The sequence below is a fragment of the Marmota monax genome, unplaced genomic scaffold (assembly GCF_021218885.2).
Source record: "Marmota monax isolate L192 unplaced genomic scaffold, Marmota_monax_Labrador192_F-V1.1 WCK01_AAM20220418_F8-fsc00023, whole genome shotgun sequence".
Taxonomy (NCBI): Eukaryota; Metazoa; Chordata; class Mammalia; order Rodentia; family Sciuridae; genus Marmota; species Marmota monax.
Window position 1 is genome coordinate 10,003,111 of NW_026692907.1, and position 23,977 is coordinate 10,027,087.

The 23,977-nt window shown below is 36.2% G+C and overlaps 1 protein-coding gene and 1 non-coding gene across 8 annotated transcripts in view; one reads left to right on the forward strand and one right to left on the reverse strand.

The window, feature by feature from the left end:
* Positions 1-23,977, forward strand: part of Patj (PATJ crumbs cell polarity complex component) — a 360,314-nt gene that overhangs the window by 73,495 nt on the left and 262,842 nt on the right. For all 7 annotated transcript variants that reach the window (XM_046450923.2, XM_046450925.2, XM_058581534.1 and 4 more), the window contains 2 exons: positions 942-1,103; positions 4,987-5,118. In XM_046450923.2, coding sequence (XP_046306879.1) covers positions 942-1,103; positions 4,987-5,118 — 294 coding nt within the window. The remainder of the gene's footprint in view (positions 1-941; positions 1,104-4,986; positions 5,119-23,977) is intronic.
* On the reverse strand, positions 17,783-17,855 carry Trnav-uac (transfer RNA valine (anticodon UAC)). The gene has a single exon. It is a non-coding gene; the product is annotated as a tRNA-Val (tRNA).

The following is a 23,977-nucleotide window of genomic DNA, read 5'->3' on the forward strand; positions in this document are numbered from 1 at the left end:
AAACTAATAATGTTGCTAAACCCTCCCAGGAAGGTAGGAGTCAGATATGAAAAGATTATTGTGCCTGAATTTTGTCCATGCCTCAGCTTTTGGGGAGGAACAGACAGGTTAGCTTTTAGTGACCAGTAGTCAGAAGTGAGAGAACTCTTTAAAGTCATAAATGTAATCTTTCTAAAATCATCTTTGGTGCAAAGTATTATTAAATGATATGGAATGTGGATAATTTTTCACGAGGAAGATTAATCATTAGTAGGGAATAGTTCTCTTTTTTAAACATGAAACACTTGAATGAAATAACTTGAAATTGACACTTCCTACATAACTTGATGGCTGCATCAGCAAAACTTTACAAGAATGGAACTGGAGCAAGTTATGCATATTCCTTTTCTATAGAAGCGATTTTTCTAGGATGGTATTAAGAGTGAAAGGATGTTGAACCGATGTTAAATTTTGATAGCCATGCATCTAAGATTTTATCACCTACACATTGTAAGGTGAGCAGTTTTTAACAGTCTTAAGTTTAGGGTTAACATCTATAGTGATATTATTATTCCTGTGAAAGGAAATGGTCTTGATAAGGCTGTAAGTGATATTTAGTGCATTTTAGGAGAGGTAGGTAGAAGTAGATGAGAGAACACAATACTGGCGCACCCGTAGGAGAAGCTGTGGAGCTGTGAAGAATCAGATCACTCATCTAGTAACTGTTGTACTCTGCACACGTTTTACAGTTCATTCATTCAAGTTCAGTAAAGATTCAGTCTTAATTTTGATAAATAGGATTTCTAACATTTTTAGGGACTATTGAGATAATATGACTAGGTCCTTTGGGATATCATTTATGCTGTCTTTAAACATTCAAATTCTGGTAGATTGATAACAAGAGATTTTTTGTCTCTTCATTTGGGGCCTCTTCAATGATCACTTACCCCTTGTCCTTCTAGGTCAATGGTGTGCAGCTTTATGGAAAATCTCGCCGAGAAGCAGTTTCCTTTCTTAAAGAAGTGCCACCCCCTTTTACCTTGGTTTGCTGTCGGCGGCTATTTGACGATGAAGCCTCTGTAGATGAACCAATGACTACTGAAACCCCTCTTCCTGAGATGGAGGTACTGAATGCATATATTATACTTCCCATAGGCATGCACATTCAGTAAGGATACCCCAAAGAAGGTACTACAGGGTTAAGAGAGGAGGACCAACCCTGCTCTACTCCTTTATATTTGACTGAGGCAAACAGTGCATCACTTTTCAGGTTATTATTTTCACTTACCATCCTAAAACTCTTTTCCTCAAAGTGTTGGTGACATTGATGTGCATGCATTTTGATTTTAGTAATTGACTGCACTCATTGCTTTTGGCTCCTGGTTCAACTCAATTCATCTTAATAAGGTTAAGATTTTGGTGGATGTTGAATATCTAATGATCTTTTCTTTCTCAGAGCCTTAAAAATAAGAAGATGTGTGATCAGTTTTGAAGTGAGTCTAAAAGTTGCCATAAAAACTTTTAGAAGACCAGAGAATGAAATAACTTTATCTGCTGTTGGAACTCTTTCTAAGAGCATTGTAATTTCAAAAAGAGTTTTGAGCACATATTTTGCCATCATGAGCCCTTGGTAATTGCATGTTTGTGCCACTTCTCATGTTTCCAGACGCTTAGGTTATAATTCCATTCATACCAGTTTAGATGCACGGGCTTCCTTTCTACCTGCCTTTGGTCAGGATTTCAAATTACATGAACTCTAATCCTGCCTTTAGCACTTAATATTCATGAATCTTGGGAAAATAACCTTGTTTTCTCTTCATATTCTTCTGAAAAATGGTGCCCTGATTAGAACTTACACATCTCATGCATTTATGTAAGAAGCAATAAATGTGCAAAATAAATAATATGTGCAAAGACCTTCCTGTGATGGCTTGAGTGTGGAAAGTACGCCACAAAAGTTAGTGATCACTTTTTTTGACTGCTGCAGTCCACCAATCTTTGTTTTCTGATTTTCTAAAGTACATTGGAATCTAGTACTAACTTACAGTCACAGATCCGTCAGTATATATCCATCTTGTTTTTCCAAGAAGACTGTCAGTTCCTCGTGGTCAGAGGCCAACTCTTAAAATTATTATTATTTTTTATTATCTCATAATGCTTTTATTCTGTACTGGGCAAATAAAAAGGAAATTTTTTGATAATTGATTGACAATCTTTTTTTTTTTAATGTTTATCTTTTGCAAAAAGAAAAAAAAAATCAAGTATGGAACTCAAATGCCAAACTTTTGTGACTTGCTCTCCTTAATGAAATGAAATATGGGTGGTGGCTTCCCTTTGAGGGCTGATAAAAATGCCTTTAATCTAATCCTATAGGGTGTGTAAATCACCAACCCAGCTTGCTGACTCTGTGCTCCCATCTGTCATGCTTTACCACAATGGGTGAACAACAGCTTGAATTATGCCAAATGTCAACCTGGCTGCCCATTAGTTGATTGCTTTCCATTTTGTAAATATAAGAATTATGCAAAATTGATTATATCAAAGTGATATATTTCCAGTTGTTGCATGATATCTTATGTACCTGGGATGCCTTGAAATTTCTACAAACTTGTGTTAATTGTATGTGGTTTCCTAAAGTCCTGACTTTCTTTTCCCATCTATCTCTTTTTTCACTTATACTGATACCATCTTATTTTATTAAACTATCTGGTTAGGTGGCTCAGCCAAAATTCAAACACTCATTAATCAGTGAGGGTATTAAGTTCCCAGTAAGACATCAATCATATTGTATTAGCCATTGGAACTGTGCATTTTATTGGAAGATATGAGTGTTTTCTTTTTAACTATATCACTTCATCATATCAGGATGAAATATGCAGAGGTTATTGATCTAGAACGTTTCTACTTATTTCAGGTTATATAATCTAAGAACAAGGAAATTGTTCCTACGTTCAGATTCCATCTTCCATGGACTGGGTGTTGATCTTCCATGTCCTACAAGCAACTTGCATCTGGACCAGTCCTAATTTTGGGGGGTTGGAAACTGGGGATTAATTCAGGGGTTCTTTACCACTGAGTCACATCTTCAGTCCTTTTTATTTTTTGAGACAGGGTCTTACTAAGTTGATGAGGTTGGCCTTGAACTTGTAATTCTCCTGCCCTTCTGCCTCAACCTCCTTAGTCACTGGTATTATAGGCATAGGCTGCCAGGCCCTGCATAAGAATGTTTTTGTACTAACTGTGGTGCCTTCCTCTTTAAATTATAGACTCTGCCTCCCTTCCTTTGATTCAATTAAATGAGTTTTCTTATATGGGTCACTCAAAATTATATTAGTAGAAATGATACATTTTCATTTTATATTCTGAGAACAAACCCAAAATTTCAAGAAATCTGCTTTTAAAACTTGTTATTTAGTATATAACTTTACCAAGAAGGAGTTTTAAGAGAAACACACTCAAAAGTAGATGATTAATTAATGCATTGGACAGATATTTATCCAGTGCAGGCAGGCAGTAGGAGTCAAGTGGCAGTCTGCAGGAGCCCTTGCAGAGCCTCCATTCTAGTCCAGGAGCCAGGCTTTTTGTTAGTTGTGAGGGCCATAAAGCAAAAGGAGGTATTTCTTGAGTGTTACGCAAAAGGTCAGAGTTATGTTGGGGAAGATAAACTGGATGACAACAATATAATGCTATAAATAAAAACACAAGGGTTATGAAGTAGGCATTGTCCCCCTGCATAGTGGACTCATTGATCTTTTTGTTTAGCTTCCTGGAATTCCACATAGCTGTGGCTATTCTTCCTGCAAGGACAGGAAGTCTGGAATAAAAGACTTTGGGTTGTCAAGTCAAGAAAAGTATGGTAGGCACTTGGGCTGGCCTTTCCTCTAAGATCAGATTTTCATTATTTCAACTCAGTGATTGTGATAGCTTTCAGTCACTGTGTCAAAATACCTAAGCAGAAGAGGTTAAAGGAAGAAAACTTTATTTTGGTTCACAGTTTCAGAGGTTTCAATTCAAGGTCTGCCAGCTCCATTGTTTTGAGCCTGTGGTGAGGCAGAACATCATGGAAGAAGGGCATTGGAGAAAAGCTGTTCAGTTTATGATGGCCAGGAAGCAGAGAGATAGCAAGCAAGGGGCCAGGGGCAAGATACACCCCTGAAGGGCATGCCCCCAGTGGCCTACTGCCTCTAACTTGGCCCTACCTCTTACATTCTCCACCACCTCTAATAATGCCATTAAATTATGGAGCTAGTGGTGGATTAATTCACTGATGAGGTCAGAGCCCTTGGAATTCAGTCACTTCCCCTAAGCCCCACGTCTGACCATTGCTGCATTGGGGACCAAGCCTTCAACATCTGAACCTTTGGGACATTGCAGATCTAAATGATAATGTTGATTTTTACATATTTTTAGAATCACACAATGCTTAAGGACTTGGATTTCTTTTTTCTAACTTTTCTAGTGAAATCCCCCTGTGAATTGTAAAACTGTGACATTTATTAGCTAGCGAAGTTTTTATTGAAAGGACTCAACAGGAGTGATTTCTCTGTGTCCTGCGCTGGCTTCTCTCTGTGTTGACATTGTTTTCTGTCTTTCATTATAATTATGAATCTAGATATTGCTTTTTAAATATCTTGTATGTTTCTAGTTTATGTGATGTTTTTGTTTTTACTTAAATTGCATATTTTTCCTTTTATGCTTCTAATGGGATGACAGAACTCATTGAAGTATAAGAGGTTAGTGTTAATACTTTCAATGAAAAATATATTTTACATTAAAAAAAACATTGTATGGACAATCTGCATTTTTAAATGCTTGAATTTTTAAGACCATCTGTCTCATCCTAAATTGTGTGTGCCTGGTGCATGCCCTTTTTTAAAAGAACAAGAAGGAAAACTCATGTCAAAGAGAATTCCCAATTTGAAAATAAGCTGTGAGATTCCTAATATTTTCATTCTTTTCAGGAAAGAAAGGACTGTTTGGAAGCAATTATCTTCTTTGGTTTTTCAGGTTGAAAACAGGATAGATGTCAGTCCTGAAGATGAGGATGATGGGGAATTAGCTTTGTGGGCTCCTGAAGTCAAGATTGTTGAGCTAGTGAAAGACCATAAAGGCTTGGGGTTCAGCATTCTGGATTACCAGGTAAAAGAGCCTGTATAGAGGTTGATTTGATTTGCTGGTGGTTGTTTCTGTTTCTGTTTTGGTTTGGTTTATATTATGTGAAGTAGCAATTGTTTAAGGTACCTATTTTGACTTAAGCAAAACTGAATCCCAAAGAAGGGATATGATACTTCCAATCATTACCTTTAAAATCAGTTGCTCTCATAGTGCTCACCTATTAATCTCAATGAATAAGTAGAAATATTCTTGGCGAGATTACATGTTTTTATTAATATATATATAACACCTATGCATTTACATACTTACAATCACTCTGGTTCCAACTAAAGTTACTGCCTCCCTTTTGGAAGGGAGGTGAAAGATCATGTTATACAGTTTACCAGTTACTGCTGTGTTTTTAGACTTCTGATTGGGAGAATTAAAACTGTTAGCAAAAAGCCTTTTACCTCTTTAGATGCATATTTTAATACTTTAGTGCTTCCTAAAACAGTGTGGTTTGATAAAGCAAAATGTCCTCTGTTGAGATACATAGAATGCCAGTGTTGTAAAAATCAATTTTTTTTAAATACAATAAGGCAATTGGGAACAAATTAAAAGAAAAATACTTTGAGCATTATGTCAGAACATTAAATTCTTTTTTTGTAAGTGTGATTTAAAGGTGCTGAAATAGATTATATGTATTTCATTTTTGCTAGCATATTTCTGTGCCAGATAACCCTCTATGTTGTTAGAATTACTTTTTGGAGTATTATTGGAGTATTATTGAATTGTGAGTTGGTGATTCCAAATGAATATTTTGGAAAATATTTTTATCAAGAAATATCAATATGGTAGAATTCTGGAAGTTTACATATTGGTTAATACTAGGGCACATAAAGCAAGTAGCAGGGGCTGTCTCTTTTCTCCCCTTCCCATTGTAGCCCTATTATCTACCATCTAGTAAGTGGTTTATAAATATTTGTTCAATAATAAAGTTTAGATTAGCCAAAATTAATTGAATTTGGATGCACAAATTGAATGGGCATTTGTTAACCATTCTGATAACTAGGATTTAACTTAGAAAGCATCTTTCAGATATGGTCTCAGATGTTCAGCTACTTTTCCATTATCATAGGATTCTATGTATTTGCATTCTTTTATACAGTAAGTATTTACATCCTAATGGTTGCTTTTACTTTCTCATGGACATTTTCTGCAAGTTTTATAGTTTGAATATCATAGATATTAAAAGAAATGTTTCAAAATTTAAAAAATAAAACTTCAATGAAGGATGAAAAAACAAAAATCCCTTGATAGTGCTTATTACTTTAATCCCTAGTTGACAGGAATATCCCTTTATCAGCTCTGTGCTTTATACTTTAAAAAAAAAGTGGAATTTTTTTTTCTTCACTGCATCTGTATAGGTATGCATTCTAACTTCTATTGCTTTATTTATAAAGTTTTAGGTTTGTTTTTTCTCCTCAGATTCCTCATAATCATTGGCACACATACATTTATTTATATCTACACAAATTATATGAAATAATTTCCATGCAAAATAGTATTAAATATTCTGCTTGCCTTTGTGTTTCTTGGAAAACTGATAGAAAAAAATACATAATCTCTTAAATCTCTCTCTGTGTGTGTGTGTGTGTGTGTGTGTGTGTGTGTGTGTTGCTGAGGACTAGAACCGGGTTTCTTGGATACTAGCTGAGTATTCTACCACTGAGCTGAGCTACAACGCCTTATCCCCTGAATGTTATTTTGATTTAAGTGAAAGGGTTCACCTTATTTATTTCTGAAGCTAAACCTTGGAAGAAAGAACAGTCAGTTTTAAATTTTAAATTGAATGTTTTTCTTAAGTTTAATCTTAAGTATACTCACAGATGGGCTTAGCACCTTTTCACCATTTGTCAGTGGTACGTAAAATTGTTATCCGTTATGACATTCAGATGACAGGTAAACACAATTTAAAATTTGGTTTTGTGCAAGTTAATTAATCGATTATGCCATCTCTTGTTGTAATTAGGTAATAAATTCCAAAGTTCAAGAATATTTTTTGCAAGGCCAGACAGAGGTTTGGCAGAAGCCATGAAAGGCCGCGTTCCCTGCTATTACTGTATTCAATGTGTCCTGAATGAATTTATTAGGTTGCAGATTCCTGCTTAGCATATTTAGCGTAAGAAGTAAGGTAGGAAAATTTTAGTCACAAGGAGAAAGTATTAGCGTGGTAGAGCATCCAGGTTGTTCATTCTCAGCAGTGAAGAGATTGTACTTTTATCTTGGAATATTAATTTCAGTTAACCACTTTCCTTACTATGGGTTTTTCTCAAGAATAACAACTTACTGAAGAGCCTGGCAAAATTATGTACATCTGTTCCATTGATGCTTATGTAGTTTCTTATCTATAAAATGGGGATTATAACGTCTAGCTAGAAGAATTGTGTAGATTAAGTGAATTAATGTGTGAGAAGTAGAAAATGTTATATTATTGTGGAAATGTATTATTTACCATCATCTGATTTAGAAAATGAACACAAAGTTTTAAACACTATCCTCAAAGATTATGCCATAAAACAATGTTTGAACTTTATCCGTTTTTAACTACCTAGTTATTTTAAGAAAAAAGGCTTTGTTTAGTGGAGTCTAAATTTAATTGTAAAATTGCATTCTAAAATGCAGCCAACTCTTGATGAGCCATATGTGAATTACCCAGTTGTGGATTATTGGGCAGAAGCATGCTTTTTACATAAATGAGAAGAACTTTAGGAAAATATGAGTGAGCAAGATAAAGGATCTTGAATCTGTCCATGGAATGATGGGGTGGCTGACTGCACAGGTCAGTGATTCAGAATATTGATAGAAGTTGCATAGCTGATCAAAGAAAAAAAGCATGCCTTTGTTTTAGTAGCTTTTTCCATTGCTGGAACCGAAAGACCTGACAAGAACAATTAGAAGACAAAAATTTATTTTGGTGCTCTTTGTTTCAGAGGTTTTAGGCAATAGTGGCTGACTCCATTTCTTGGGGCCTGAGGTGAGGCAGAACATCTTGGTGGAAGAGTGTGGTGAAGGAAAGAGGCTCAGGACATAACACTAGGAAGTAGATAAAGAGTTCTCTTCACACCAAGGATAAAATATAAACTCCAAAGGCAGGATCCAAAGACCCACCTCCTCCATTTACACCCTACTTGCCTCCAGTTACCACCTCATTAATTCCTATCAGATGATTAATTCACTGGTTAATTTAAGGCTCTCATAACCCAGTCATTTCACCTCTAACCTTTTTTTGCATTGTCTCACTCATGAACTTTTGGGGGACAATTCACATTCCAAACCATAGCAGTTTTTCTACCTGAAATGAAGAAGCTGAGTTCTACAAGTCAGTGCTATGGCCAAAGAGCAATGTGGAAATTCTTCTCCATGAAAGGCATTTTAAATTAGATTGGGGCAAAGGGAAAAGAGAAAATAACAGGGATGACAATAAATATGCACATTGTAAATTTTTCCTTAGATTTTAGTGTAGTAGCCTTTGTGGCTTTGATTTGAATAGAGGTAGAGTATTCATTAGTCTCAAATATACCTAGGCATTACCCTGTGTAGTAATTCATTAAAATCCTGCCTGGTATGTGTACCATACTGGAAAATTCACTGGTTCCTGTGTAACTAACTTCATGCCTTATAGGATTAGGTCATGGAAAACAATGAAGCATGTAATCTGTCAAGAGCATTAATATTATGGCGTGACTACTCTGTTTTTGCACAACTTAACTCATCAGAACTTGGTTTTAAGTTTTTATAGCTTAATTCTCACCAGGTTTTAGATGAGATTTCTACATCATACCTTAGTTATATTTTGGTTTTCAGTTTCCTAGTGTGATATTATGTGTGATGTTTTTATTCCTCAGAATATTGTCTTCATGAAATATTAATATATTAATACTAACATTAATATAAATATAATAATAATAGGTAACATTTATTGAGTGTTATGTGCTAGTAAACCCTAATAGGCCCTGTTCTAATTGCCTTATATTTATTAGCTCCTGCATTCCTCATAAGAACAATATGAAGTAGGTAGAATTATGACCCTAATTTTAGAAGTGAGGAAACAGGCACAGAGAGGTCAAGTTACTAGTCCAAGATCACACTACTAGTATATGGTAAAATGGAATTTGAATTCAAGCAGTCAGGCCCCAGATCTTTTTTTTTTTTTTTTTTAGAGAGAGAGAGAATTTTTTTAATATTCATTGTTTAGTTTTCAGTGGACACAACATCTTTACTTTTTATGTGGTGCTGAGGATCGAACCCAGCGCCCTGCGCATGCCAGGTGAGAGTGCTGCTGCTTGAGCCACATCCCCAGCCCAAGCCCCAGATCTTACTCCTTTTAATCATAATGCCCTGTTATTTCTTTCTTTGTGAATCGTATTTTCATATGCCTTTTATTATAGGGCATCACTATAGTCAACTTACTACAGCAGATCTTCCTGTTTTTCCAGCTTTTAAAAAATTTCATATTTTAAAGACTAAGCTACTAAATCGTATTCTCATTTTTAGTGTTTATATGAAAGTTTAGTAAGTATTAAAAATTAATTAATGTAATGTGCTCATATGCATTGTGTAAGAGGTAGTATTTATTGTTTCAGAAAAAAATTGCAAATTTAAGACTCCTAAATTAGTGCAAGTAATTTGTTGTGGGTTAATGTTCAATAATGAAGCAATTATTAGGTAGTCTGAGAGTGTAATTTTTAATTTCTACCAAAAAGCTTGAAAAAAATGTGAAGCTATATGGATTTTACCTTCAGTTGACCTTATAAATTAAACATGGCAAGTGGATATTTTCTAGTGTTTTGATTTATGCTGAACTTTGAATAACCCCTTATGATTATAATTCACTGGAAATGTTTGACATTAGCCAATTTTTGAACATTAGCCATGATATTGCCATCCTTGGTACTTTTGAATTTCAGTGATTTAGAAGGTAAAATTTATTAACTAATAATTCTCCTCCCTCCTACATCCTGTTCTTCTTATCTCTCCTCTCCTGACTGACTCAGTTTTTACCTAAGCAGATATTTTTGAAAGACTTTGGGTTTGTCTCAGACATTGGAAGAGATAAAAATATAAAGCATCATACATAGTACAGCAATTTAGAGGTGATTCATATTTAAATACTGTTAGTAATGCTTTAAAGATTTGTTTGAAAGTCCAAAGACAAATGATGACTCGTTAAGAATAACAGTGAAAATCTCCCTTTCTATAAAAATTAAGTTATCAATTTTTCTTAACAGAAGAAGTGGGTTATAAAACCAAAATAGTATGAAGGTAAAATATTGGAGTATTGCTAAGTCTTTTTTTTTTTTTTTTAAACCAGGCTTGAACCCACTGAGCCACATCCCCAGCCCTTTTTATTTTCATTTTGAAACAGGGTCTCACTAAGTTGTTTAGGGCCTCACTAAGTTTCTGAGGTTAGCTTTGATCCTCCTGCCTTGGCCTCCTGAGCCTGTAGGATTACAGGCTTGTGCCATCAGGCCCGGTTCCCTAGAAATTTCTTTACAAAAGATTTTTGAAAGTTGCATGCAGGGATCATGTAAATTCCACAAATGTGTCTTAAAGTTGGCTTTATTTGTGTAACACACTGACTTTCTGAGCACACTAAATGTTCTGTCCAACATGGGTATGACTAAATTAAAATATGTATTCATGTGGGAAGGAAAATGTAAAATATGAAAACATTCATGTTATTGTGATGTGATTAATGAATCTTTACTTTTTCAATAAAGTAATTTCCCTTTTCTCTTTTCTAAACATTTAAAAAATAAATTCAAATTTACAGAAAAAAAAACAGGTAATACATGCACAAAGATTCAAAGGTACATAGAGATTCTGTGACAAATAAATCTTCCTTTGACTATAAACCTTCACTTCTGTTCCAGGTAAAAATGACTGTTTTTTACGTCTGTCCTTGCACAAATATTTTATATGTATATGGTTATAGAAGTAATAGTTTTGTTATTGCTTTGTAATGGTTTTTATTTTTTGACACAAATGGATCCTTTGCTTTTTTTCTCAGTTATATCTTCTTTCATTTTGGTGTTTATGGAGCTACCTAATTACTTTAAATGACTGCATAGTATTTTAGTGTTGATATACAATAATTTATTTAACCAGTCTTGATATACAATAATTTATTTAACCAGTCTTCTATGCCCAATTGGTGTTTTGTTTTGTTGTGGTACTGGAGGTTGAACCTGAACACTTTAATCACTGAGCTACATCCCCAGTCCTCTTTCATATTTGTTTGAGACAGGGTTTCACCCTGAGTTGCTAAAGCTGGCCTGGGACTTGTGATTCTTCTGGCTTGGCCTCCAGATTTGCTGGGATTACAGGCCTGTGGCACCTTGTCTATCTTAGTTTGTATTTTAAAAGAGGCTGAGGTAGATATCTTTGTCATTCTCTTTTGTTAAAAAAGTGACAGTGTCTTATGGTAAAGTCCCAAAAGTAGAATTACTCATCAAAGGAACATATATCTTTTAAATTTTGGTACAAATTATTTGAACATAACTATGAGACATATATCTTCAGATCACTTAAAATTGATACTTCTTATGTAGAATCATTTCTTTCTTTAACTAACTCTCTTGGAAAATAGTATGAGCAGGTATGTAAGTCATGAATTTGCTAATGGTTTTCTATAATATGGACAGATTAAGTGATAGCAATATATAGCTATCAATTTTGTTTCAGCTTTATATATAGTGGTAATTAATTTATTTGCCTTTGTAGCTAGGAAGCTATAAAGTATTTATATTCACACCATGATATTAGTGCCTCAAAGTCTATTCCTGTTTCCTCCAACTTTAACTTTGTTTATCAGAAATTTGAGTTTTAAAATGTTGTGGGGGAATTAGGACTTTTAATTTTTGCCAAGAGACTTGAGGTTTTGAAGGAGTCTTGGTGTTGGCTGGTAGCATTCGGTAGCTTGTGGAAGCCCAATCTTTATGATCATCTTAGATGATTAGCATACAGAATCCAGGGTATGGAATTAGAGATACTGACATAATTTTAACATACAGCAGAACACAAAATAGTGCCATTGAAAAGTCTGATAAGAAGTGATACTTTCTTCAGAATCTAAATATAGAGGATAGTCATGTGCTGCAAGTCAGACAGTTTCACTTCAGTGCTCAAGTGGTCTTGTAATGTGGTCACTGGCGTCTGGTTTGTGGGTTTTGTTTGTTTTTGTCCCACCCACCCCTAGATTTCTTTGGCTTCATTTCACTCTTGTGAGAGATTGGTATAAGCAAAATGCGGTCAATCTGCTACCAATGGCAGCATTCATATTCTTACATATATATTATATAGCATGGTGTTGAAAAATCACACAGCTGAGTTTAAAGGTCACTTTTTGCTTAACAGAACTTAGGGGAACTGATAAAGGCTACTTTTTACCCATCCCTGATTCCTGTCCACATTTATTTTTATTAACATCAAAGTACTGTAAGCTCCAGTGCCAACTGGGCTGAAGATTTCTTTTCACACAGGATTTGCTTCCTTTCCCTCTATGGGAAAGTTCTGTATCCTTTAAATCATTTTAAGCTGCTTCATTTGAAAAATAATTCTTCGTAGTGTGTTCATGGAGTGGATTGATTGTGGCTACTGGGGAAATTCTCTCATGGCTTAAATATTGCTTTTCAAGCCTGCGAAGTGGGTGAATGAAGGGAGTCCACTCCTGGTGTGTGGAGTTTGTAGTGTGCTCAGGATGACGACTGACTTCCAAAACCCTCAGTGCAGCAAGACTAAAGGCATCAGGAGACCAGAAGCCACTTAATAAGAGATCAAAGAGGCTGTGTGTATATCAGCTTGAAATCCAGATAGTACAGATCAAAAGCTTGCCTTAGTGAGGCAGCTGCAGGGGGATGAAATTAGCAGGAGGCCTCAAAGATCTTAAGTCAGGCCTGATGTTGAACTTTGCGGGAATTTCATGGCTCTGGAATACAAATTTGGGAAAAAATCTCATTGTGTGTAATGGGAGTGAAAGAGAATAACGGGCAAGCAGCAAAATGCCTGTCAGCTGGATGGTGCGTGCTCATAGGGTAGCTTTCCATTTAACAAATGTGCCTCCACAATCGTTTCTGCTTCACCCTAGAAGGCACTGCTGAGGAGAGAAGCCTGAACGTGATATATTGGCTGTATTACCTTTAGTGAGTATTTCAGAAGTGGACAACTATAAATATTAGTGTTGATGAAATGACCGCGGAGAGCCAAAACATGGGCATAAAAATGCTCAGATTTACTGTAATACCTGGTAATCACAACTCTCCTATGAAGTGCTCAAGATATTCCAGGAAGTTAGTGGATATGTCTTGCAATGCATCTGTGTCTCCCATGTAATAAAACAAAAACAAAAACAGAACAGCTATTAAAAAAAAAAGAGTGGATCTAAAGGAGAAACTTGGTCTCCAGAGGTGTCTCATCGCCATCCTTCTCCTGCCTCCAAACATGGCTTTATTTTGGAAGTTCCCACTTGATTTTTATGTCAGTGTTGAGGCCCACAGTAGATGAAAGCCAGCCTTTCCTAGACTGTGGCTGAATGATTGAAGCAAATCAACAAGCAGGTACTGGGAATCTCTTTTTTCCAAGGCAGGATGGTCAGTACTGATCTTTTTGCTTGTGTATGTCATTTGGATCCAGGTGGTGATCTAGGAAGGCTAAGCTTTCCAAGTGAGACCAGGAAGTGCTGCTACCTCCTCCTAGTACCAGCGGTTCACTCTGTTAATGATTCATGAGAGGGGATTGGCTGTTTGATTCCTACATGCCATTTCTAGGGCTCAAGTTCACCTTTCAGCCCTAATCAGGTACTACACTTAGCACTATACCATGGTGAACATGTAGTATATTAAGAGCACTGGCTTCCCAGTCAGGAACGACCCAGAGGCCCTGGTTTGCGCTCTGGCTATCACATACTCCTAGGACTTTGGACAAGCTTATAAGTCTTTTCTTATTCTCAGTGTACTAAAACAATAATCTCCAAAATAAAACAATATTTTCTTTATGAAGTTATAAGAACTAAATAAAGGAGCACTTATAAATACCCATATTTTTCTCTGAGCAAAATGACAACACTTTGGTAAATGTTACCATTTACTAAAAAACAATGGTGATGATGGTGGTGGTGATGATGAAGATTTTAAAATATAAACTTAGCACAGAACTGCTTTGCCTGTCATTCATTCTTAGTTTTCAAAGAAATCGTTGTTTTCATAATGCAAGCTGGTATGGAGGATATATAGATGGAAAAAGCATGCTCCCTTTAAATATCTTATGTACAAATGTTTATTGAGCATCTCCAATGCATCGGGGAGCAAGCAGTGAAAAAATTCTGTCTTCATGGAGTTGGAATTCAGTTAGGAGAAGGAGGTAGACAAATAGCCACATGTCACACTGTAATAAAGGAAACAGTCTTAGGTGCCATTCTGTAGGATACACTATGGTTTTAGCAATGATGGAAGTAAAATCTGATTCTGAGGATTATTTCTTAGCAGCCAAAGTGGCTTCAGAAGGCATTGAGGCTGGCTGTGTAGATATTCCAGGCACAGAGAATGACTGGAATTGATGTTAGTCCTGATTTCATGTCTTTGTTTTCTTTGGTATCTGTGAAGTGCTTAAGTCTTTCAAATTTTATTCTGTTTAATGAAAAATCCTCTGAGAAACTTTATGTCCTAATTTTTTACTTGGAAAACATGACCATATGATGATAATGGCAACAATTATGTACTGCTTTCTCTGTCCAGCGATGTTTACAGCACTTTATATATATTAGCTAATTTAACCTTTTCTACAGCCCCAGGAGGTAGGCCCTGCAATTATCCTCGTGTGATGGACGAGGAAACACACTGAGAAGTCAAGGAATTTGCTCAGGGCCACCTGAGTAGGAAGTGGTGGAGCTGAGCTCCTGAGTCTGTGGTATGGAATCATGAAAGTATGGTCCTCAGGCCAGAAACCACATCGATTCTTCCTAATGATGACTAAACTGAAAAATGGTAGAGATTTCCATTTTATTTTTCTGCAGAGACAAAACAGTTCTGAAAGCTTTGTTTCACATTATCCTTGAAGTTTATGATACCTTTCCTTTACTCCTCCCACCTGGGGCAAAGCTCTGCAGAGATTTGATGATTTTTGCTGCCAGAGTATAAACTGTGTGTGCTTTGAGTTTCCCTGTAGGACTCCTTGGCCTTTTTCCTATATAGTTTCAAAGTTAGCAAAGTATTCTATGCATTGTGTGCCATATATCACAGAGTATCGGTTGACCTTTCAATGATTAAAAAAAAAAAAAAAACCACACTATAGAATCTTTCTAAGAATGAAGGGCATCCTATGTCCTTGATGTGGCAGCTGTGGTTGTCAGCCTCCCAGCCTGAAGATGGCTCCTGTCCTTCACTTCTGCTAAAGGAGAATGAGGACTGAGGGTGCCTTGCTGTTGTGAGCCACTTTTTTAGTACAATCTGGAAGTTAGAGGTCACAAATCTGGAGAATATAGGTTCAGCTCTGTATTAACATATATTATGTATGTTATAATATATGTTATATATATTATATCATAAATTAACATTTAAGTGTGACATCACAAATGATAGTACTGTTGGTCTCAGTCATGCATGTTCAGTTGAATTTAGCATGCAATAAATGAGATGGAAACTGATAACTCCTCAAACCCATATATCCTGCTAACTTTTTTTTTTTTCTCCCTGCGTTCTGTTCCTCCTGCCTCAGCCTCCTGAGTTGGTGTGCACCATCCTGCCTGGCTTACTAGCTTCTTTTCTATCCTTCACAGTGATAATAATAGCAGTGTTTATGAATTGATTACTGTGGACTTACTAGAAACTTTGCATGCTTTATCTAATTTAATACCTTTAACAACTCTAAAATCTATGCTATTATTTCCATTTACAGATGAGAAAGTCAAGTCTCATCTAATCAACAACTTGACCAATATCACTCAATGAGTATTTGTTTAGGTGAAGTTGAGTGATTTGTGTAGAAAATTAAAATAAATTCCAAAATTAATATTTGAAAAATTTTAAGTTTCACATGTCTATAATTTCCCTGAATCTTAATAACTTTCTTTTTTCTACATTTTGTTGGTGCATTATAGTTGGGATGGGATTTTTTTGTTATGTATTCATACATGAACACAAATAGCCATATAATTTGGCCAGTACCGTGCCCCAGCACTCTCCCCCTCCCCTGTTTCATAACAAATTTCAATCGATTTTTTTCCCTCTGAATATGCACAGCTATTTTTAATATATCAGTTCATTTTCTACATTTAAAAATATTGTGGTTAAATGTATATAACTTAAAACCTACCATTTTAATCACTTTTAAATACAGATCAGTAATGTTAAGTATATTCACATTTCAACTAATGTCATTTTGATTATACTACTGTTAACTGTCTGCTTGGTGGTACCTCAGGCATTTCAGCCAGATGATAGGGCTTTCAAATGAAAGGTACTTCTGACTTGTTTTGTTTCATTTTGTTTTCCATAGAACCAAGCAAAAGTCCTGTACCAGGAGTAACTGATACAGACAAACTATTACAGTATAGTGTAAAATTTTCAAGAAATGAAACACTCAAAGAACATATCTAATGACCAAGGAAAATATCTAATGGGAGTATAGAAGGGGATAAGAGAAATAACCCCTTCAAGAAGTAATTTCTTTGGTACATCTGCTGAAACCAATTTAATTATTATGTTGAAAATAGATTTTTGAAGTCCCAAGTTATACAGAATAAAATGAGGTACAGCTTATGTGATTTTTGTTTCCTCCTTAGGATATATTTTGATCTGCAAGTTTCTCTGCCCACTTGTCTTCCATTGTACTTTAATTGCCTTATATGCTGTGCTTACTGTGCTGCTCAGGGACCATTTAGTTCTATGTATGATGCGTGAAAAAAATCTATCCTTAATGTCTAATAGTGTTTAGGAAGCAATAATACACAAGAAGCCAGAAACCATATCTGTTTAATCTGTCTTGAGTGGACTGAATGTATTTTGTGGGCACACACTTTGAACATGATGGTGTTGTGGTAATTGGTATGATTAGTTTAATACTTTGCTATATTGTAGAATAGTTAAGAGTACAGTTGGAGTCTAGATTAAGATAGCTTGCCCATTATTTAGTACAATCATTTAGTTATTACCTTACTTCACTATAAATACAGAAGAAGCTTTTTGAAATAATTAATTACATCCCACTCTCTTAAATCAGAACTATTCTAGTAATTTTCATTTCAACTAATGGTCCCTGACATGTTTTTTGTTGCTATCTTAAAATAGCAAGCAGGGAAAAATGTTTTTTACGTTTTGTCTAATAGAAAAGGAGGGTACATGTTATCATAGATATTTTGTTGTTTGCTTGTTTTGTTTTGATGGACAATACCCAGGAAGTTAGTCTTATAGTTATGGTCTTTTTATGAATTCCTAAACATTGGCATTAACTAAAATTATACCATATTTGTTACCATAGTGTTAATGTATTGTCAATGCAGTGTTTTGAATTAACATCTTTATCTACTTTTTTCTTCTTCTTTTCTTTGAGCCAGGACTTCTCTATGTTGCTCAGGCTGGCTTTGAACTCTTGGGCCCAAATGATCCTCCTCCAAATGATCCTTCAGCCTCTTTTTATTTTTATTTTTTATTTTTGGTGGTAATGGGGATTGAACCCAGGGCCTTGTGCATGTAAGGCAAGCACTCTACCAACTGAGCTACATCCCCAGCCCCTCTACTTCAGCCTCTTGAGTAGGTAGAAATATGTGTATACAACACAGTACCTGCCCAGTATCCCTAGTTTTATTTTGTTTTTCCAGTAGTTTTGTGACTGTTTGGTAGAAATTAAGGACAAAATTGACTCAAGATACACTGTTAAATTTAGTTAATAGGATCATAGAGCTGGGGGAAGGATCATAACTCTTGTATCCACCTTCCTCATTTTATACTTGGAGCAACAGACTTAGAGAAATGAAGACACTTCTGAAACTGTATACAGCCTGTTGGGGACAATCCTGCAGCTTAAAACTTGTTCCCCACCACCTTCCTTCTTTTTTCTTTTGTGGTGCTAGGGATTAAACCCAGGACCTTGTGTATGCTAGGCAAATGCTCTACCACTGAGCCACATTCCCCAGTCCTTAGAACTTGTCTCTTGAATTCAGTCCACCTTCATCCTGTAACTCATAGGTTGAATATCTGTGTTCTTTGTCTTTTTCTCTCATTTTTCTCCTTTTTAAAAATCTCTTAGTTCCTGTTTTCTGACTGGTGTTGCTCACAGTGGAAATTTTAATTCATGTCAGCTGTGCACCAGAGCCTTTCCAGAAGACTCTTACTTCTTAAGATGTACGTATTTCTGTGTGAAAAAACGTTGCCTTCGCTGCTGCTCTTACTCCATTCCTTCTTTTGCCTCCCTCCAGAATGAGAGTTAGCTCCTTCCTTTTAATCTGTAATCTCCATTTTAGCAACTTCCATGAGATATTATTTTGAAAATTTATTTAGCTATTAATTGTCTTATATCATAGCTTAATACTACTTAGCTCAGGTGATCACGGCCACACTTGCCTCCTAAAGAAACTCATACCTGATTGCTGGCTGTTTCATAGATTCTTCTCAGTTGACTATTGCTTATTTGGAATACTCTTTCAATCTAATATTACATAGCCAAATATTCATTGTCCAGAAACTATGTAGATCCTTTAGAATTATGTCTGAAACATAACTTCCTCACAAACACATACTTGTGACAGGAAGCTTAAAGCCTACTTCTGCAATAGTGTGTACCCATCCTGACTTCCCTGGTTGGGAGGAGGTTTCTTTTGTAGAGCTAGCTGATGTTTCAGAGCTAGCTGATGTTTTTCTGGTCCTTCCCTGGAATTGTTTCATTCTTGGTGAGGGACTCTGAAATACACCTGCAGAGCAGGTGTTTGGTACAATGAGCTGCTCTACAGCACAGTATAGAATTTTGATGACATACCAGTAAGGCCTTGGGAATGAACCATATTACCCCTCTTGAGTTTATATTTTAATATACTCAGTTGACAGTGTCAAAATTATCAAAAATAAACAAATTTGTAGCCAAATTTTTGTCTGAAATAATCTAAGGTCCAGCTCTTGGCTATCTTGCTATATGGTCTCTGAATCCCTGTCCTTTACTTAATATCTTAAGTTTGGGTGTTAAATGCAGAGTAGATTTAAAATTTAAAAAAACCCTGAAAATTATTCTTTATTTTGATTGTGATTAAATCATTGTTACACCTTGATTTTTTAAAAAAATTTTCTTCATTGGGACAGTACTGCAAAGCATAGAGATGTTAAATGTTAGAACAGGCCTCTGTGTGTATGTCACATTTCTCTTATTTTAGAAAATCTATCTTAATTATACTTTTGCCAGTTTGTTAAAAATGGAGAAAGTGTAACTACTTTTCTTGTTCGTTCCTGTGTGCCCTCTTTATATGGAGTCCCCTACTTCATGCTTTTCCAGGGAGTATGTCTGAGCTGCTTTCTTATATTTGTAGCTAGGTTGCGGAGAACTTCGCAACTACAGCCCTCCACATCTTCCAGGCGCTATTTGTCTTGACAGCCCACATTTCAGTGGAACCTCTCCCCACCCCAGGTGACGCCCCTGCACTCTGCTTTAGTTTATGTGAGATCTGGTCCCTTTGATCTCTGGGAGTGTACACAAATATTCACATAATACATTTTATAGACACTTCAGAAACTTCGACTCCCATCCGTTTGGGCATAATGATTGTCACATGTTTGCCTTCACCCGGGAAAAGGTGTTCTTATGCTCCCCAAATGAGTAGCTTCTCAAGAAAGTAAACAAATTAAACTTAAGGAAGTGCGTGACTTACCTGGATGTGTAGCATGTTGTGCATTCTTCGCTTTCCTCTGCTACGTAATGAAATATAAACCTCTATTGGCCAAGTGTGATATTTGAAGGACTCAGTTTTACACACTTGGAAAGGATGATAAATGTTCTTTCCTAACATGTTTGTCTTCTTTCAGTCTTCATTTAGCAGAAACTAACTTTCAGGTAGAGAAGCTGCATTGCTTAGTGGCTAAAAGCATAAAGACTGGGATTTAATCAGCTGGTTTGAATTCTGGATCTTCCATTTACTACCATGTGCTTTGGTTAAATCATTTAATTTCTCTCTTTCTTTGTTTCCTTGAGTAGCAGTGGTTGAAGGAGAGCATTCCTAGCAGAAGCAATGGCTTGCACCATGTCAGAGCGGAAACCAAAGCGTGTCACAGTTCCCAAGTTTCAGTACTACTGTATTGTTGGGACAGGGTGTGGGGTGCATGGGAGCAGGCAGTGGTACACGAGGGGAGAGTGAGCAGAGATGGGACAGAAATGTAGATCTGAAGGAACTCTTTCCATAAAGGATAAAGAAGTTAGGACATAGTGGGTGTCACTAAACTATTTTAAGTATTTTAATTTCTACCTTAAGGAGAAGTTCTGCTCACTTGTTTTAAAAAAGAGGATTCCATTATCTCTAAGGAAAGTGGACTGATGGTCAGATTAATGATGGTAGACCAATCAGCAAACCATAACATTTGCCCAGGCAAGGAATAACGAGAAGCTGAACCAAGGTAGCGATGCTGGAAATGGAGAGTAAAGGTCAGATAGAAAAGGGAGAAGATCCAATGGATCCGGCTCTGCGAGCATCTCAGCGGAAAAGGAGGGAAAGTGAGTGCTTGGGTACGCTGATGCCACTTGGAAATGATGGAGATGAGGAGTCTGTCAATTCCCTGAATACTGAAGCACCCTATGTTTATAATAAATATCAAACGTTAGCATCCCTTCGAGACACCGAGAAAAAGCCCTGTTGTGCAGGTTTCTTGAGGTAGGTGTGGTGGTTTCATTCACATGTGAGACAAAGCAGTAAGGTGGTCCTCAAATTTCCTTGTGGAGTGGAAAGGTGTCGAATGCAGGTCTGTTCTCTTCTCCTGTCCCCTGGTGCTATATTCTGATGAAACTTTGTTATTCTTAACTGGGTAAAGGAGTTTCGTAACATTTTTAAGAGCTATCAGGAGCAACTTTCATAAATGGTTGAGTCGAAGCAAACATATGGGACACTGTTAAGAGCATGTGTAATAATATAAAGCTTTTGAATAAAGAGAAAAACCTCCTCTGGAAGAGAATAGCTTGCATACTATGATTGGTCTTTAGTGCCCTCTATTGGCTATTTAGTCTAAAGCAACATCTTGATTCTTGAACACAAGTGTTTCTTGCCAAAAAAGAAAAATTAGAGATTTAAAAATTAGGACAAAATATGCTGAAATCTGATGGTGGCTTTAAAATATGTTTGAAGGGCCTTGGGATTGGGTAGGGGTCTTGAGAAATGTCTTTATGACACTTTCTTTGCTATAGCGTGCCTGTGACAGCCTGGACTGTATTTTCAGGAAATGGACGTTTCTGAAGAGCAGCAGCCTGAGTCAGGCTGGTGTTCCAGCACTTTTCACGCAGCAAAGCCTCAAGAATAGCATCCGCCCTGTAGGCAGTGACAGCTGCTGTTTTTCCAGAGGGTGGCTGCTACATGTGATGGCCATGAAAGGAGATGACTGTTCCTCATTAAAGGATTCTATTCAGCTCTGTGGTTACATGGTCAGAAAAGTCACCCCAGAAAATGCAGCAGTGATTGCACAAAGTGGAGCATCTTCAGAGGTGGTAGTTCCTCTTTTTTTGTTTTTCACTCCCTTCCCTCCCAGGGACAAAGAAGCTGTCTTTGGGTTCAGTGGGAGTGGGGGTAGTTTAGACCCAGTGTTTAGACTGACTAGCCGTCTAACCTGAATAAACTTTAGTAAGTCCACCTGGCTCTGGTTTAGGGTTTGAAGAAGACTGCTGTGTGTAAATGGGTGATCGCCTGCCCTTGCTACATTAAATGAAGTCGATTACTCTTTCTAGAGTACTCTTTCCAGCATGTCCTGGTGAATCTTCCTAATTATACAATTCTAATCTTTCTAATTATTTCAGCCTGTAGTATTTTGAAAATGTATTCATTCACCTATTCAGGTTAAAAATAGTCCTTTTTGATTCAGCACTATATGTAACTACAGAGATTGCTTGAAGCCAATTTAGGGAAAATCATTTATTTACTTTTGGTCTATGTTACTGTTGCAATTTTCTCTAAGAAAGTTTACTCATTATATGAAGTATTGCTAGCTGCTTTCTGTGTTTCATGAGAGGAATAAGCTATTATGTAGTTTCCCTTCCCCCCCAATAAAAAAGCCTTTCATCAAAAACTGACATCCTAAATGAAGGACATAATTGTACAGCTTATTTATTAGTGTGTCAAACTTAAAATGTAATGGTTTCATATTTCAGAATGAAAAGTGTGTTGTGATTCATGGTTGCTGGTGACAAAATAGACAGCTCTTTTTATATTACTGTACTGATTGCTTGCTGATATGCCACCACGCTCTTTTTTCCTTCTGTTCTCTTCCTGTGCAATAGCTCCCTCTGCTTGAAAATATTGGTGTAATTATAGTTTAACACTGTATACTTTATTAGTGCATTCCCTTGACTATTTTTTTACTTTTAATTCTGTTCATAAATTGTGGCACTAAATATTAGAGCGTGTAGAAAATTACCAAGGGTCTCTTAGCTGGGGGTGGAAAGGCAAGGTTAGTTGAGAAAAGCAAAATAAACTGAAGACATTATTTTTTTCCCCAAGGAGTTAGCTCTGTAGTCTTTGTTGATTTAAATATGGTAGATTTGTTTAAAATTCAGTGCAGTGCATTAGAAATGAACCTTATATGTCTAAAACATAGAGGTATAGAAAACTAGATCAGAAAAGTTCAAAAAAGTCACCAGCCCCTTCAAAAAGAGCCGGGAATGTGACAGATCTTCACTTTGTTAATTCCAAAATCTTATAATTCTACATAAAACCTGGCAGTTTTCCTCTAGTCACTCAGGAAGTATGTAACAAAAGCTGGCAGAAGTAGAGTCTCTTCCCTATATGGGACAATACGTGCATGCAGAGACAATAGAGACAGACCAAAGCAAACCAGAGCAAATGTTTTGTATCTATTTGTTGGATAAAGTAAACATTAAAGGAGTTACTGAATTGTTTTTTTTAAATTAACCAAATGTATTGATAACATCAGTGGTTTTTTTCAGTGCTTAATGAAAAGAAATATGGGATTCTCTCACTGGATGAAAAAGATCCATACATTGGTTTTGTTCATGAGTTCATTTCTGTGTATTAGAAAAGTTCTGATGCAGGGCCAGATAACCATGTCATAACTTTGCATGTTATTTTTCAGTATACTTCGTGTTTGTATGTTGCTGGGGATTTAATGCAGGGCTTTTTGTTCATGCTAGGCAAGTACTCTATAATTGACCTACAACCCTAACCCTAAATAAATAAATATTTTTATTTTTGTTTTATATATATATATGTGTGTGTGTGTGTGTGTGTATTTTTTTTTTTTTTTTGGTACTGGGGAATAATCCAGGGATACTTACCACTGAGCCACATCCCTGCCCTATTTTGTATTTTATTTAGAGACAGGGTCTCACTGACTTGCTTAGCACCTCATTTTTGCTGAGGCTGGCTTTGGACTCATGATCTTCCTGCCCAAGCCTTCCGAGCCACTGGGATTGCAGGCATTCACCACCATGCCTGACATAAATATATATATATATATATATATATATATATATATATATATATATATATATATATATATTAATACAGTGAAGTATGCTATTGTTTCCATGCCTTTTCTGAATTTAAGTGGTTTCATGAGAGGATGCTCTACTGATAACTATTTAAGAATGGAGTGCCATTTCCCATAATGCTTCTCTTAGAGCCTACTTATGGCCTAAGAGGAGTCATAGTTGG